The following is a 16,960-nucleotide window of genomic DNA, read 5'->3' as shown; positions in this document are numbered from 1 at the left end:
GTTTCGTTTACCGTTATCGCTAAAATGCTTCGAATGTTTAAGCGATGCGATCACATGATCACCTTCATCATGGCCATGATGTGTACATAACGAATATGACTTAAACCAATGCTTTGGTTCGGAGGGTACGTGGTGGATTCGTAGGGAACAGTGAAGACAGAAAAAGCTGCAGCTCCGCAAAGTTAAACGGGGCTCCAAAAACATACCAAGTCCCCAACAATTTGAGTGTGCGCCAAAACGCATACAAATGACGCAATACATGCCTGCCACTTTAGTGTTCGCCATTTCCCACCTGTGACGCAGGGTCAGAAAAGCCAGAGAGCTCGTCAAATTGCGGGATCCCAAGAATTTGAGTGTGCGCCAAAACGCATACAAATGACACAATAAATGCCCCCCACTGAAGCGTTGGCCATCTCCCGCCTGTGACGCGTGGTCACGAGCGTCAGTTTGACGAGCTAGAGAGCCCGTCAAACTGAGGAATAGGTCTCGTCGGGCCATCTGGGGGCCATACCATTGCAGGGTCGCGAAATGTTTAATGTCCCTCATCTTGACGAAAGCCTGAGTCTGCCCCTGTAGTTTACTTACCAATTATTCAGCATCACATCATTAGCTCAACATCATATCATTGGCTCAGTATCATTGGCTTAGCTCAGTATCTATTTTATTACGCCATTTCCGTATCTGGAAACGCTTTAATGTACTAGCGTGCCGTTATATTAAAAGCAGAATATATATTTGAGACTTACGCACCAGGTAAAACTGGCATGACTGCTTTCTGGACTTCACCTCGCGACGATCTCCGTAAACTTGGATGGCGTTAGGAAAAACAGAAGCCTCATGCTAACTAGTTCGTCGCTTCTACATCACGCGAGGCAACCTGTTCAGCCTACAGAACCGATGGCAAGGAACGAACGAGTGGGGTGTCCGTCAGCGCAGTTCATTGCGGCGAATGTACACCACAAACAAACAACTTTGCGTGAAAACACAACCACGTCTCGCGCGTCCACTCGCACATAACGCAGCTTCCGTTCTTTCCCACTAACCCGAACCAAACTTTACAATCTTCTCCGGCTAGGCCCTCTCATTAGGCCCCGCCCACATACCCCTCAATGCCGCGGTTTTCAATCTACTGCTGAGTGTCCCAGCACGAGGAGTCTCAGTCCGGTTACCTTGCGCTCGCGCAGAAAGCAGTACATAGCCTGAGTGACGTCGGCGGCGTGGATGGAGTTGTGATAAGGGTTCGTGTTGTGGTAACCCTCTTCAATTAAAGCTGCGAACAAACGAGTGTGTGTCATTGCACCCCAGGCAGCTATGTCGTTGTTCTCTTAAATGTTACGATCGATCGGCGTTCAGAAACATCAGGTTAGCGAAGGTATGACAGGGAGCCTCAAGGTACACCGTATTCAAGTGTACCTTGTCCACATCACGCACGGGCATCAGTCTGGACCGATAAGCTACCAAGTGCAAAGGAAAAACAGTCGGAAGGCCTCGGTTCTTTCGGCACAGATTCTGCTGGGAATCAAGTAATTTGTAAAGTTAGTTTATTACGTTAATAATTAGTATAAACGACATCGTTACATACTGTGCCGTTGCATTTTTAAAATGTGATTTAAGAGTAGCCGATTTCAGCAGATAATAACCAGCCGATTTATTATTTATCAGGCATATCACTTTCATAACGGGCATGACGCTTTCATACTTACAAAAGCACTTCCACACTTTCACGACGTCCAAATTGAAAGCACTATTGAGGCCGAACTCTTTGAAGAGATGAACGCATAGAACTGGCACGGAACGACCTGAAACCACCAACGGTCGTCAACGTTAGCCAGCATATGTCACGAAAGTCCATCACTGCCTTGTCAACGCCGGGCTCCATCACACATGCGCACCGCGATCCAGCAGACAAACAACCGTGCCCAAAAGTCGGTTGGTGCCTCGCGAGTTGTCTCAAGCATGGTCCATGTCGGCCGTGCCACGCGCGCACACGTCTACACACGTCTGCACGCGTATGCACGCTCCCACTGCGTCGCGCGCGTCCATGTCGTGCGTGCAACATACTACGCCGTTATTTGCATGACAGCGTGTCGTGTTTGCCGCCGTTCCTCGACGTTAAGCACACGGACGATGTCTCACCTCCAGTCACCGTGTCCAGGGTGAAGGCGTTAAAGTTCCACCGTTCTATCCGCTCCAGCACCAACTGCGGGAGACAGAAGCATCAGACTCCATGCCGACGCGAGCAGCCTCAAGGTCGTAGCTAGTCGCGTTCACAACTGTGCATCTGACTCAGAGGACAGCGGTGACACGACTGACACCGATTAGTCATTTCCCAGGCGTTGGACCAAACAACAGGTTCACGAAGATGGGCCTGTAGTTCAGTCCAACGCCTGTTATGACGCCTAGTATGACAGATCCGATTTATAAACTAATTGCAGCCACACAGCTCCGTGACTTTCATTGCGTTGGTTGTTTCAAGACCCCACTTTCTTTGATACATCTGTCACCGTACGGAGCCACGAATAAATGCGCGCCCCTTTCCTGCTGATAACTAGTGAAGCATCGTCTTCCCCAACGCCATCGCCGATCATGAGTCTGCCCTTCCGTGCCAACAACTTGAGTCGTCCTTCCGAGGTAACTAACGACACCATCAGACGTCCGCATACCCGCACAACTACCATGGCTCGACTACGCGAATCCAACTCAGCTCGCGCCTCCCGCACGTCTCGGTAAGCGCACGTGCAGCGCCGCACGTGCGGAGGCCACTCCAACTCGCTATACGGGCTCTCTCTCTCCGATTTTTCGCTGGCGGACAAGGGACATGTGAGCAGCTGGCGCCGGCGCGTCTCCCGGCGTGTTTGGCGCGCCCAGGGCCGGTCCGACGGCCCGTCACCCGACGTGGATCGCGCCTTACGCGAACCCCGTCGCCAGCTCCCACCACCCGGGGCTAATTATTTACGGGGGGGGGGGGGGGGGGGGAGCGGCCAGCTGGCTTCATGCATCACCGCAGATAAGCAGCTGGATCAATGAGGAAGGCGCAGCGGCCGCCGCGCAGTGTTCATCTGCCAAGGTTACACAGCATCACTCAGCGTGTTCAGGAAGGCGATTTGTAGGTCACGGCCTCGATTAGAAATGGGCGCGCCGCGCACCGACATGAGCCCACAGCCACAGCAGTCTGCACCGCAGCCTGCACGTGGCGTGATGGCACCAGCTCTCGAAGCACCTGTGTTCGGCGCCGCACGGCAATAGTGGCTGGCCCCGTAAACAATGCGACCGATCCCTCCCCCTCCTCCCGCGCGTCAGCGATGCCAGCCCCCCCCCCCCCCCCCCCGTGGTCCCCCGGCCGGCCGCCGCACGGTAAGCAATACACTCTGACAGGGCGCAGGGCTCGGACGCCACTGGACTCCGCTATAATCGGCGTGCGCTAAACAGCCGACCTCAAACAGCCGACGACACCTCTTACTAGCCGCGGATGCGGCGCCGTGCTGGACTGAGCTGGACGGTAGTGAATGGTCTGTGTGCCAGAGTTGCGTGGTGGTGGACACATGGCGTCTAACGTTGGGCGTGCACGCGGAGCGAAGGTTCTCCCCTCCCGTATCAGCGCGGATGATGTCACAGCTAGGGGTTCTTCTCCCCTGCCCCTCGTCAGCGCGGATGATGCCAGTCTGGGGTTCTTACCCCGTGTCAACGCGGATGATGCCAGTCAGGGGTTCTTCTCCCGTGTCAGCACGGATGATGTCACAACCAGGGATCCCCCGTGTCAGCGCGGATGACGTCACGGCCAGGGGTCCCTCCCTCCCATGTCAGGTGCCGGTGACGTCACAGTCAGGCGCGACGTTCGCCGGGTGTCGCACCGATGAGCGCGCCGTTAACCGCTGCGTGGCTGGCCCGAATAATACAGTACGCCGCTTCCGTGTCACGAGCCGTTAGGCCGGAGTACGCCGCTTCCGTGTCACGAGCCGTTAGGCCGGAGTACGCCGCTTCCGTGTCACGAGCCGTTAGGCCGGAGTACGCCGCTTCCGTGTCACGAACCGTTAGGCCGGAGTACGCCGCTTCCGTGTCACGAGCCGTTAGGCCGGAGTACGCCGCTTCCGTGTCACGAGCCGTTAGGCCGGAGTACGCCCGCTTCCGTGTCACGAGCCGTTAGGCCGGAGTACGCCGCTTCCGTGTCACGAGCCGTTAGGCCGGAGTACGCCGCTTCCGTGTCCCGAGCCGTTAGGCCGGAGTACGCCGCTTCCGTGTCACGAGCCGTTAGGCCGGAGTACGCCGCTTCCGTGTCACGAACCGTTAGGCCGGAGTACGCCGCTTCCGTGTCACGAGCCGTTAGGCCGGAGTACGCCGTTTCCGTGTCACGAGCCGTTAGGCCGGAGTACGCCGCTTCCGTGTCACGAGCCGTTAGGCCGGAGTACGCCGCTTCCGTGTCACGAGCCGTTAGGCCGGAGTACGCCGCTTCCGTGTCACGAGCCGTTAGGCCGGAGTACGCCGCTTCCGTGTCACGAGCCGTTAGGCCGGAGTAACGATGACATCATGACCACGTCCATCAGCCTCCGCGAACAAGACCGCAGGGATGGCAACGAACGTGAGAACGTGGGCCATGGTACCCGTGACGACCGCTTGTGCAGCTGGTGGCATCGCTCATCCCAGCTCAGTTGGCTGAGGCCAGGAACAAGGCCCAGCTCGGCCATTAGGTGTCAGACAGCCTGCGCCAGCGCGCCGAGACTGACAGGCTCGCTCCAAAGCCAAGTAATCACCGGTAGTTAACACGGGGAGACAGGACACACCAGGTTCGGAGGAGAAATGACACCATGATGCGATAGTGGTGCGACCAGGCTTGAACTGACTCCGTTCAATCTCAATGTCAACTCTTGCAAGTGACCAGATTTCAGTAGAGTCATCGGGAAACTAATTTCGCAGGAAGCTTGATCGGTCGCAGCCGTTGAGAAGACAGGTGCCCCCATTTGTAATTATCAATTAGTCTACCCATATACATGTACTTCGCGAATTTTCTATTCTTAGAAGTCTCAGTGTTGCTCGCTCTTCCAGACTATCTATTAACAGGCTCAACTCCGTTCGGGTGAAATTGAACAAGTCTGCATAAAACCTAGTGGACGCCACCCTCCGGGGGGGGGGGGGGGGGATCTTAACGGCGGACATAAGGCTACATTAGCTCTGTGCGAGAGCTCTCAGTTACGTGCGACAGGGCGACAATTCATCCGTGATGGATGCCCTCAGCCACCCTTTCGGTTTGAGAACTTTGATCAATGAGATGATGATGATGATCAATGAGAACACATCAGTGACTCTCCCCGTGTCAGAGCAAAGGTCTACGTGGTTCCGCACCTGTGGGAGTTCTGACAAATGTGTGGCTCGTAAACGCCTCCCCACGTGTAAGCGCTCAGAGGGCGCATGTCCCTCCCCCTGCGGGAGTACCTCTGCCCAAACACACCGCCCCTACCCCAAGGGGGCACCTCGAGCGCACCGTCCCCCTGCGGGAGCACCTAGGCCCAAGCACACCACCCCTCTCTTGCGGGAGCACCCCGAGCACGTCGTCCCCCTGCAGGAGCACCTCGGCCGGCGAGAGCACCTCGAGCACACCGGAGCCCCTGCGCCAGCCGGCCGCACACCCGTCAGCATCGACCCGGCCGAGTCGGGCTCGCAGTCTTCAGTTGCTGGGAGCGGCCAGACCCATCGCGCCTCAGGCGTGACGTCAGAGCGAGACGTGACGTCACGCCGGGTCTGAGCACCGGCGGCGGCGAGCGCTGCCGACGGCCGAGGTCGGTCGGCTCGCAGGCTCGGAAGTGGGGCGTCGTCGAGCCCGACGCGCGTTGCCATCGTCAGGGCTGGTTCCGTATGCGAACCGTACCGTCTTGGCGATGACGAGCGGCCGCCGCTGCGCGCAACGGATGGCCTGATTGGCACCGGGCGGAGGCAGCTCTATGCCACGGAGGGATTGAGTCCGCTCTCCAATTCGAGATGCTGGAATGTTGCTCTGTCACCCCCTCTAAATGTCATGCCTCCACGCTGTTGCGCACGCTTCTCGCCTATGCTCAACACGCTGACCGGGACTGTCGTGTGGTGAGCACCGCAGCGGGTTAGATCTGCACTGGTCTGCAGCAGCATGGCCGGTGGTAGGCTAACTATGAACTGACCCTGGTCCTGCCTCTCTGACTTGCTCGAGTGTGTGATAAGGCCGATCTGATGGTAACCTAGCTGTCCTAACGTATCCCTTTGATCGGCACCAGTCCGTGTTGAGGTATAACATATTCTTCCTCTCTAGCAAGTGTTCGTTCATAAAGGAATCTAGCCTAGCCCGTTCTTCCCTTGCACCCACATTCCTCCGTCAATAATCAGTGATCCGCTTTGTCACCAGATTCGTTTAATCCACCCCATCCCTGGCCTACCCGACGCTGCCCTTCACTGATTACAGCTAGTCTGCGCCACTGGTATTCGTCATCATAGATAAAACGATGGCATTCGTTCCTTCCGGCGCCTCACCCGCGCAGATCGCTACCTTCTCCGCGTGAGGCGCCACGAAAGCGTGCGGTCGCTGTCGCCGCCACACACGCGCTTACACCTACAGCCGGCTGTAAACCCGACACGCGCAGTCAAACCCGAGCTGGGCGCCGACAGCGGCTGCGGCAGCTCACCTGCGCCGGACCGTGATACACGTCGTCGAGCAGGGCACGGTCTCCGGTGAGCTGGCGGGTGCAGAGCCGCTTCCTGCGCCGCTTGTGCAGCGTCAGGAAGCGGCCGGTGTGCAGGGGCCGGGTGCGGCGCGTGTCCAGGGTCGACAGCAGCACTCGGTCGCCGTCAGAGACCGGAGGCGAGCCGGCGCCGGACGACGTGTCGCTGCCGCTGCTGGCCATGCCTGCGGCGGAGGTCTGGCGTCAGCGCGTGCTGGAGAACGTGGTCCTGGTGGTGCCCTCACGGCGGCAGACCCGAGGTCGGTGTAGTGGGTGGAAAGACGATCTTCTGATCATGGTGAAGCCAGCGTGGCCTGGATGACGCTCACAGCCACGGAGAGCCGGGGTTAAGGCGTGAGGAAGCGCGTAGTCAGAGTAATGCCGGTACTTTACGGGGGATCCGAAGACGGGGCGCAGTGTAGAGCCTGTTCAGAACGATATTCCACGAGTACTGCGAGCGGGGAGGAAGGACCACGTGGTCCCGGTAAGTCTGTATTGAACATCTACGACAGGGGATAAAGAGCACGGGTCTGAACAGCGCTTAACAGCACAATGTAGAACTTTATCTGGGCAATTCGGAGTCAGCATAGCGGTACAGTGGTGAAAGTAAGCAGAGCGAAGAGCAGTGCACAGGACCTGGGCAATACACAGAAGACGCGGTTCTCAGCTTTTCTTCTTATAACTCATTGAAACCTGCATGCTAATTTAATTATATTTCTGAGAATGACCATTAAACCACCAATTAAGCGTACAGCAAATACAAGAGCCGACTAACGAAAGGAAAACACGATTTTAATTCTATGGCGTATTTTGCGTTTCTGCTTCCGAAGCTTGGAAACACCGCGGCACTAGAAAGCGCAGCATGCTTTGGTGATGCAGTGTGACGCACGACGTGTCACACGATAGGCTGATCAAGTAGGCCACTTGGTCGAAACCATAGTCAGAAGCGCAACCCTTTCAACAGAAATGTTCCCAGATGTCCGTAGTGGCAGGAGAAAGCCCGCATATGCAAGTTTGCACACGCGTGTGCATTTTCCAACATCAAACAGTCAACTGGCCACTTGGCATCAACGAAACCCGGCTGCCTCCTTTCTCCACTCTCCGCGTCAACCCTTGCGTCAGGTCATGCTTTCACATCGTGACACAGCTGCTTCGCGTGGTGGTACGTAACGCAGTCTTCCCCACCTGACGCCCACTTACGGACACCTGTGCATGGCAGGTTATTTGCAGCACGTACACGGCAAAAACAAATGCAATTTATTTTCACGTGCTGTCGGGCACGTGCAATGGTTGGCGTCAGCCCCAAATGACCGGCGCACTTTTGGGCTTGCTCGAAAAGAACACGCACCACCCGGCCAGGGATGAGAGGTTAGGCATTTGCCCGGGGCGATGCCGGTCCGAAATATCCCCAGACACTCATTTCGCGCCCCGAACATAGCACTAGCGTCTGTGGAGCGGGCAATAGGACCGGTCGCGACGTCACGCGATTGCCGTCTGCTCAAACACTCCTCGGCGGCGACTGGGCCGCCAGCCCTTACTTCCAGCCACTGCACTCCAAGCCAAGCCAAGCCCACTCAGCGAGCGCAGCCCCGGGCTCACTCGCCGACCGTTGGCCGACGAGGGAGCGCGGGCGGCGGCGCGGTCGGCCAGCCGCGCGCACCGGCGCTGGGTGGGGCGCTGTACCAGCAGCCGAATACGGCACGGATCCAGCGCATACGATCGCCTCAGGCCCAGCTGGGAATTCCGGTAGAGTTCGGCGCCACCCTTGCTGGATGGCATACTTGTGGGCTTATACATGTGCTCATGCCAAAAGCTTTTAGGGAGGAGAATGCTGGGTGGATAGCAACGTGGTAGTGCTGAGCGCGCGAGCATCGCGCAATGGGTTGGGCTCCACGACAAATCGTTTGTATTCCGTTTTTACCCTAGCAAGTAGAACGCTTCAGCATATTATTGTGACACCTAAATTTTTGCCACATGTTTCCTCTGAGCTGTGATGTTCGTGCACGGTTTTGGGCTTCGCCAGGGCCCTTCTGGGAAGCGGGTACAGGCGACAGTCTCACATCATGGTAGCAGTCTGGTCCATAGCGTTACGGCCGAGAACAAAACGCAAAAATAGCAATACCCTGGTTCCTTGGGAATCGTTGTGAATGGAAAAATCGATTTTGAAGATCGACTTTGCTGCAAATTCTAGAAAGAATAGTTTAAGGTGCTTTCTGAAGACCCAATCCTTTAAAGAAGATCCAGATATCAGAGTGAGAAAGTGGTCTCCAGAATCAACCCCATGGGTTGCACCGGCACTTTGTGTGAGTCCTGAAAGGAACGCGACCGGCCGGTCGGAAGGTCTTGAGCCTGTTATCAAGCGAAACATTAGTGGGCTGGGCTCGGTATGTTGCCGGTCGTACACCGAACCCACAACCACGGTCAGCCGTAAACACAGTGTGTCCACTTTACTGGCGTCCACTGTACCGTGACCGAGGATACCCCGTTCAGTGACGGGGGTATGTTCCAAGGGTGTTTCCTACTCAGTTGGGGGTGGGGCTGCAGCCCACTGACTTTGAGAGAAAGGCTGGTCTATTTGAGAGAAAGTGTTTTGACGCATATTTTTGGGGTTGGTTGTTTGGTTTCGGGGTAGGTTTTGGGGTGGGTATTTTATCCTGTTCAGACCCCCCTCCCAACTTAGCTTACGAACCTACACGCCTGATGTGCCCCGCGTGATGACGAGGGTGCAGTCCACCCATGGTCCTACGGAGCGACATGCATCGAGAGGACACCAGAGGCTTGCTCCTTGATCAGTGATGGAGAGCCGGTCAGACAGCAGCGGCACGTCGCTCCGGCCGGGAGTCACCGCCGCGCCGGCCGTCCAGTGACGGACGGTAATGCTGATGGATGCCAGCCTCGGCCCAATGCATTGCGGACGGTCGTAACCGCCTACCCGCCGGACGCCGGGCACTGCACTACCTGCACCGGCAGCCTCGTATATGGCCGGCCAACGTCGTTAGAACGGCTCACTCCACCAACAGCTTAACAAAACGGCGCATAAATAAGGCGAGCGGACCAGGCGGCAACTCAAGACGGGGATTGATCACAGAGCTGGGGTGGATACAGCTCAGCTGTCTCCGTTCTTCGCGATAACACGCCAAGTTCTGTTAGCTGTCGAGGTCGTCACGGTGTCCCACAAAGAAGCCTCGCTCTGATAGAAGAACGGCTCTTGATAAGCTCAATAAAGCTCGTATCTGTCGGACGTGTCACTACAGCATTTATCAACCACAAATCCCGGCTGGTTCCGGATTTTTTGCTGGGCGATCCGTCACTGCCCACTTAAGTTCACCGGGCGCCGTATTTGGCGAAGGATCAGGGAAGACGCTGCACAATCACGGCAAGCCAATCTCGTGTTCCAACTGCAGCGCATCACAAGCCACGGTCGATGCTGCGGCGTGTAAGGTCGCGGCGCCTGCAGCAGTGTCGCAGGACACGACGATAAAGCAGCATCACGCCATCAACGCATCGTCGGTCCGATCCACCGAGACTGCCAGTACCCCGCGAGCCCCGGGTACGAACCCCGGGTACGAACACCGCGAAAGCGCCAGTTCAGGGGCGGCACCACCGACTTTCTCCAAAGGGGCGGATGGGGTGGGGGGGGGGGGGGGATGAGCGGGCGAACAGATCTAGGGGCCTCCCAAGTAGAGATCTGAGATTGCTTATCCCATCTCCGATTTCACGTTTTTCAAGCGTATTTTCTCGGATTTCGGTCACTTATTTTGACAGGAACTTCAAAGTACATTGATAAATAAAGGCAGCCTTCACCTGGTCTTCACGCAATTTTTCTTATCGAGCATGCACTTAACCAGGCGAGGTTTTTCTTCCGTCTTTTATGAAACATCCTTGGCACATGGTGGGCCCCTGTCGACCTAACGTGCATGCTGGTGATCATCTAGGGCCCCATATGGAGCAGACATAGTTTCCTGCGTGCATTCAGGGACCTCCATTTCCTTTGACGAAATGGTGTCTCGGTCGCCTGAGGCCCCTGTCGGAGACCTTTTGAAATTTCAGGGGGGCAAAAGGATTTGTTCCCCCTTTGTCTCGTTAAAGGGTGGTTGCTTATCCCCTTGCCCATTGGTGGCGTTGCCATGCACCGATTCCGATGAAGTGTAAAACGGATGTGTAGTAATGCTCTTCAACCTGGGATCCCTCAAAACCTGTCCCAGACCAGTGTGGGGGCAAAAAACACACGCTTTAAGTTATCTTTTACAAGCATCGTTCTTGGACATCGTGCCTCCCCCAGCCTCCGTTCCTACGTATACAATGCTAAACGGCGTTGTTCCGGCATGTAAGCGGGACGTGGTCGGCAGAGCGGGAGTCCTATAACAGTGCTGATTGTGGATCACCGATGAGTGCCGGTTCAGGTGGGGTCGGTCGGACCGAGCAGGAGGGGGTGGGCTCACCGCCGCTCTCGCAGAGTGCCGCACAAATCAGTCACACTTTAAAGGAAGTATTACGCATTTGTACGGAGGTTTGAACTGAAAAAGCCATCTCGAAGATCATTCGGTGCAGTTTACAACTCTGCCTTTCTTTCAGCTAAACCCCTAGTTTCTGAGCTATACGCCTGCGAATGTACGCGGACTTTTTCGGGGAAAATGTTTCAGGGTCACCCAGGCATCCATGTTGTTATAAAAACATCACTCATATCCTGCCGTTCCATTGGCCATGTGGCGACCCAGGCCCAAAAATTGTCGAGTAGTTCATGTCTGGCGTTCGTGAGCACGATTTCCAGATATAACGGCAATCAATGGTCTCTGAGTCAATGTTGTGCATGGCACAGTGACGTAATAAAACAATGACACATTGAGGGGCATGCTTACTAAACAGAGAGATTGTGCTATCTAGAGCAGTCTTTCCCACTTAAGTTCGGTTTTTCCCACTTAATTTTTTTTCCCACTTAAAATCACCACCCCTCCCCCCAAAAGTCATGAAGTTTTGGTCACCTCACTTTCCTGTCTGTATCGTTCTTCTTCCTCTGCGCATCAGGAAGGGCTGAAAAAAGTACGTCGGTACATGGAAGGCATTCATCCTTGACCACAAATTCATGGATTCTGCCATTCTGAGGCCAAGTATTGCAGAGAACATACCACAAAATGACTCAGGTTGGATATCATAGAAATCAAGCCCAAAGACACAACAACTTGGCACAACAACTCGAGTGGCAACCTGTCGTTAGCTTGAGTGCAACGAAACTAGCAGACCTATGTTTTGTAGGTCGCGGACCTTACAATGAAGGGTTAAAAGTGAGAGCAGTAGCTTGTATAGGAGTTCTTAATGATACTAACTCAAGCAACATCGCATGGCACGAATATCCAAATGCTAGTGGGAGCAGAAAGCGGTGAAGCCAGCAATATTCGTAAGCTTTTTGATGTCATATACTTTCTGGAAGTAAAACATAGCTTTAGCTGTCTGGAGTATTTTTTAAAAAAATTGAGCGACACATTTTGTGTCGTTAGCACGGAAAGGAGAAAATCTTGCACTGGATTTTTGGAGCGCCGCGAAGCAGTCCCAAAATATCAGAATGATGTGTTTTATGTTTTGGCTTTTACAGAGATGTACGATTATTGTTAAAATTCGAACTAAAGAATGTTACTGCTGCGACGCGAGAGTAATATGGGTTCCAACGATTCAGCAAACCAGGGAAAGTAAAATACCGTTCCAACCGCACGTAAAACCACTTTACACTCGGACGTCACAATTCATCGGAATACATGGCTACTGCTATCTGCTGCGAAATCACCGAGAGAAGCTAGTCTTCCCGTCTGTCTTGGACTTGTGGGCTAAAAACCGCTTGGTAATTAGTCAGTCACTTACAGAGGCCCGCCCAGCTCTGGAGGTTGCTGGTGCTGACCCAAGCAGGGCCTCGATCTGCGAGCTACTCACCCGGAAGAGTGCAGTGCGCTACACTCCTCCCAGCAGCTGGGACAACATTTACGCTGGCGCTCAGTCAGCTTCGTCGTAAAACGGTGCGTCGATTGGGGATTACACTTTCAAGTGTGGTGGCGAAAACGTTTGCGAGACGCGCTGCGAACACGTCCAATCAGGCCTTAGCCCATAAGTAGTGTGCTGAAGGGAAAGATATCGTGGATGCTCTCAGCGGGCCAATGCGACATGTGACGCACGAGCCTTGCTCTTACCCGGCACGTGGTCTGATCGGAAGGGCCTGATAACAATGCACGGGCGCTGTGAACCAGCGCGAGTATCAATCGGAGGGGCTTGATAACGAAGCTCGGGCCGTCTATCTCGTAAATAAATCTCGTTGAGGGATGGGAGCTGTTTGCTATGTAACGTTGCGCTCAATATCGAATATGCTCTTAGTTCCCGCAGGTTTCAAGGTCCTGCATCCGCCTTAGCAACTGATTGCGTACCTGCTGCTACGACTGGCTAAAGCTGCGAAATTCAAATATTACATAATTCAGTAGATCAAAATGTTTCATCACATCAAACAAACTGTTCCTATTTGCTTCGCTTATCGCCTGAGCGCAGCAAACATGGTGGTGCTGTTGTAAACATTCGTCGGAAGGAGAAGCCCGTTGGGATAACAAGCTTTGTGTTTGTGACCTCGACGGCCCTAAGCAGCCCAGAATCTGCCGCCCTTCCCCCTTATGGCATTCAAACGGAAATCAACGCATTAACATCGGACCTTATCATTCAAAGCAGGAAATAATGTCCTTTCAAGTCATCTTAGCAATGCCAATCATACCTGCACCAATTCGACCCAAATAAATCTCAAGGTGCGTAATATCTGGATTCTCGGGTATTGCCCCGTTGAATAATGCGCTGTTATACAACGCCCAGCCAGCCACCTCCGCAACATCAAAGTGCACACAACTCATTAGTCGTCCTTTGAGCACGCAGTCATCTACAGATGACTTGAGTGCATAGAGAATACAGCACACATTAATCTAAGACTACGCTCATCTATATCAGTCCCGTGGTTTGTTTCGCGAAGCGACACTTCTTTAGGCCTTTTGCGCCGCCAAGAGTTTCGCCAGCCGTCGACCTGCTCCCTACTGCTGTCACGGGCCGTGCGATTATATGACATGATTTGTAACATATCGTTGCAGCTGGATTGTTGTTGTTCCAAACATTTCAGACCAGAAACCAGGTATCTACAAGACCACGCATCTACCTTATCATCTTTTACAGAAAATAAGTCGTGTTTTAATGGTTTGACTTACGAGCACAAGAGCACAACAGCAACGTCGCCAACTTCAAACAGCGCCTTTAAAACACCTTTAAGCCGCACGATTAAATACTACTTACCTACTACTGCGGCAGAGCACTTAGCGCTCAGGCAGGGCTGAGGATAATCGCCAATTCGACGAGATACAGCACCCATTTTGAAGGCCAACGACTCTCGTCACCAGCAGCTAGCGCTTCGGGGTCGCAGGGACCTCGCATCCTGTTCTCCTGAGCACGAGGCCTGGACAGGACACCACAAGACACCACGCAAAACAAAATACAAAGTACGAGCGGCACTTTTTACAAACTTCACGCTGTCAGCGCTTGCATCGGGTCGAAAACGACACAGCACAATGGCACTGTCTTGTGGCTCCATAACGTCACGATCTATGGTGGCAGCACCGCGGAGAAGCATCAAGCTGACGTCATTCGTGCGTCATGACCATTCTCAACATGACGCTCCAGCGCCTGCAGTCTAATGGATAGCCTAATCTCCCCCCCCCCCCCCCGCTCCTGCCCATCCACCTCCACCTGGCCTCGGCCTGGTGGCATCGTAGCAGCCTGGGCCACCCACTCACACGTGCCGTGCGTCAGTTCAATCTCGGCCCAGACAGCGTCAGCTCGCCCGTGGGCGGAGCTATAAGCGTCAGCGGTCGCCCCTTGGGCCACAGTGCCGCCACAGCAGGTCAGAAGGTCAGCAGACGGACGGGTCACCGACCACAGAAGCACGTATGCTCGACGTCGAAGGTGTGCGGATGCGTGATGTCAAACTGCTATCAGAGTGTCACAAAGGTCGAACCATTGGTAGCACGCTCAAATTATCGCTCCGACTTTGAGATCCTGCGTACACGAGGTTCTTTAGTCCTGTGAACAGAATACAAGAAACGCCTAAATGCCACTGAAGTTGTTTAGTACAATGCTCCCAATGTTAAATATTTGTACGCGGTTTTGAAATGAGATAGCCAGCTTTCATATCATTCCACGCAGTTCACAGTCATGTCTTTTTCAAACTTCAAACCCTCTGAGCTTGTTTCTGAGCTTGATGCACGCGACCTTGAGCAATCTACTTTGCACCGCCTGTTACAAAGCCACCCATCGCGCACAACGTCATAGAAACGTCACGCGGGTACCTCCATCTCATTGGGAGCATTGTACTCTTGGCAAAAAGAATACAACCACTGTAATGTTTGTGCTTGCAATGATTCCGCGCCAAGTGTCCCAACAAAAGACAATTGGCGAACAGTCCGATTGAGCTGCCGATTGCATGCCTGGATCACAAACCGTATTTTGTGATAAATAACATAGACCTTACAGTAATTGCTAGTAATGACGGACATGCGACTGAAAATGGGAGGTGCTTTCTTAGGCACCACAACAGTTGAATGAGCAAATAACGTTGACCTCAGGTCAGGTATGAAGGTCAGACCAAAGTCAGGACCAGCCTGATTTAATACTCTAGGGCTTGCTGTGTGGGATAGTTTTGGAAGCGCATTTCGAATTTAATGACAGTAGGAACCGCATTATATATCCTCCATTGACTTCTTAAAGGTCAGAACAGGCCGCTGACCTACGATGACCCGGGTCGATGTTTAGTTTTAGGAACATACTGCCTAGCGTAATATTAATCGCTTATTCAAATGCAAAACTCAGAGTAGTCTGGTATGATTTTGGCCACCATGACCTTCAAAAGGTCAAACAAGGTCAATGACCTCAAATGGGCTGGTGAACTTTTGCTTAGAAACAATTGCCTATGTTCTGGGGGCACATTAGAGACCAACCTGGAATTTGACCATGTTTGACCTTATTTGCCCTGAAAGTCATAACCTAAGGAGCTCAAACTTTGACCCAAGTGAGGTCACGTAAAGGCCAAGACACCCTGTAAATTTGGTATATCTAGCTTTTTTAGTTCCCGAGATCTCAGACGGGTCAAATTGACCCCCCCCCCCCCACCCGAGTGAAGGGTATCTTACCGGCCACCCGGGAGCTTGTTAATTGATTGTCAACGTGCCTTGCACAACATTAGATGAGAGTGAATTTTGGCCGTTAGATGTGGAAATCATGCTCACGAACAACAAATATGAGCGACTGAACACTACACTTTTTTTGTCTCGAGCACCACATGGACAATGGAATGTCAGGATTTGAATGACGCTATCATGTCGTCATAGATACCTGGGTAACTTAGACATGGTCTACACGAAACAGTCCGCACATGTTCGCGGGCGTGCAGCTCAGAAACTAGAGGGATGCTGCCCTTAACTTCCCGAGGGTGAACATTAACGCTCAATATGTTGATTGGAAATAAATGACGAAAAACGACTATCGGCCTGCCGACTAAGAAGAGCCTCCGGTGTCCCTGCCTTGCACCTCGAAAGTTTTTGAAGATTTCAGCAGGGGTGAAAACAACTGATGATTTACCGGATATGGTCGGTGACAAAAACTGACAGTTTTTTGTCACCCAATTGGGAACCAATGGGTGACAAAATCGCAACGATGAAAACCAATTTCAACAAATCAGACCGTATTACAACACCTCATCCTAGCTAGACGGAACTCAAAGCTTGGAATTGGTCTCCGCTCGCTAACGCTTGCAGCATGAGCATGTATGGAGTAGATGTCGAGACGTTGAAGTTTCGCTTTAAGAGCAAGTTAAGCCATAAAATGCTGCTAGACACAGTAGCTTTAATCAGGATAGTTTTTAGCAAGTGGCAGAAACATACTACAAACTGTGCTGCATCAATGCTGACATCACGAATCAGTGGTGACAGCGTTTTTCCATTGCCCCTCAGATCAGTGTTTTGCACAGATTTTTCAGCCAGGATTCACTCAACATACTAAACAGCATAAAACATCAACTAACTCGACGGATTATTAGTCATAAGAATCGTGGCTAGCTACAGCATCTTGCGATGAACGTGATCAGTTTGCCACGCAGTGTTTTAAAGCGCCGTGCCATTTGAGACAGTCGGGCTCGCTTGCTCGCCATGCATTAAAGCGTAGGGTTCGAGTGCAAGGCTGTTGGCTGCTGTTAGTTATGTTCATGCCGCGGGAAGCTG

General features: G+C 53.3%; 1 protein-coding gene across 1 annotated transcript in view; it reads right to left on the bottom strand.

Moving 5' to 3' along the window:
- LOC119105420 (cGMP-specific 3',5'-cyclic phosphodiesterase) overlaps positions 1-16,960 on the bottom strand; it is an 87,713-nt gene that overhangs the window by 14,039 nt on the left and 56,714 nt on the right. Inside the window, exons 3-6 of the mRNA XM_037228885.1 lie at positions 6,645-6,865; positions 2,137-2,200; positions 1,704-1,799; positions 1,170-1,270 (exon numbers count right to left, since the gene is read on the bottom strand). Of these exons, the coding sequence (XP_037084780.1) occupies positions 1,170-1,270; positions 1,704-1,799; positions 2,137-2,200; positions 6,645-6,865 (482 nt within the window). The remainder of the gene's footprint in view (positions 1-1,169; positions 1,271-1,703; positions 1,800-2,136; positions 2,201-6,644; positions 6,866-16,960) is intronic.

The sequence above is a fragment of the Pollicipes pollicipes genome, unplaced genomic scaffold (genome assembly GCF_011947565.3).
Source record: "Pollicipes pollicipes isolate AB1234 unplaced genomic scaffold, Ppol_2.1 Scaffold_6138;HRSCAF=7277_pilon_pilon_pilon, whole genome shotgun sequence".
Taxonomy (NCBI): Eukaryota; Metazoa; Arthropoda; class Thecostraca; order Pollicipedomorpha; family Pollicipedidae; genus Pollicipes; species Pollicipes pollicipes.
The sequence above is the reverse complement of the archived record's forward strand: the minus strand, read 5'-3'. Positions and strand labels throughout refer to the sequence as shown.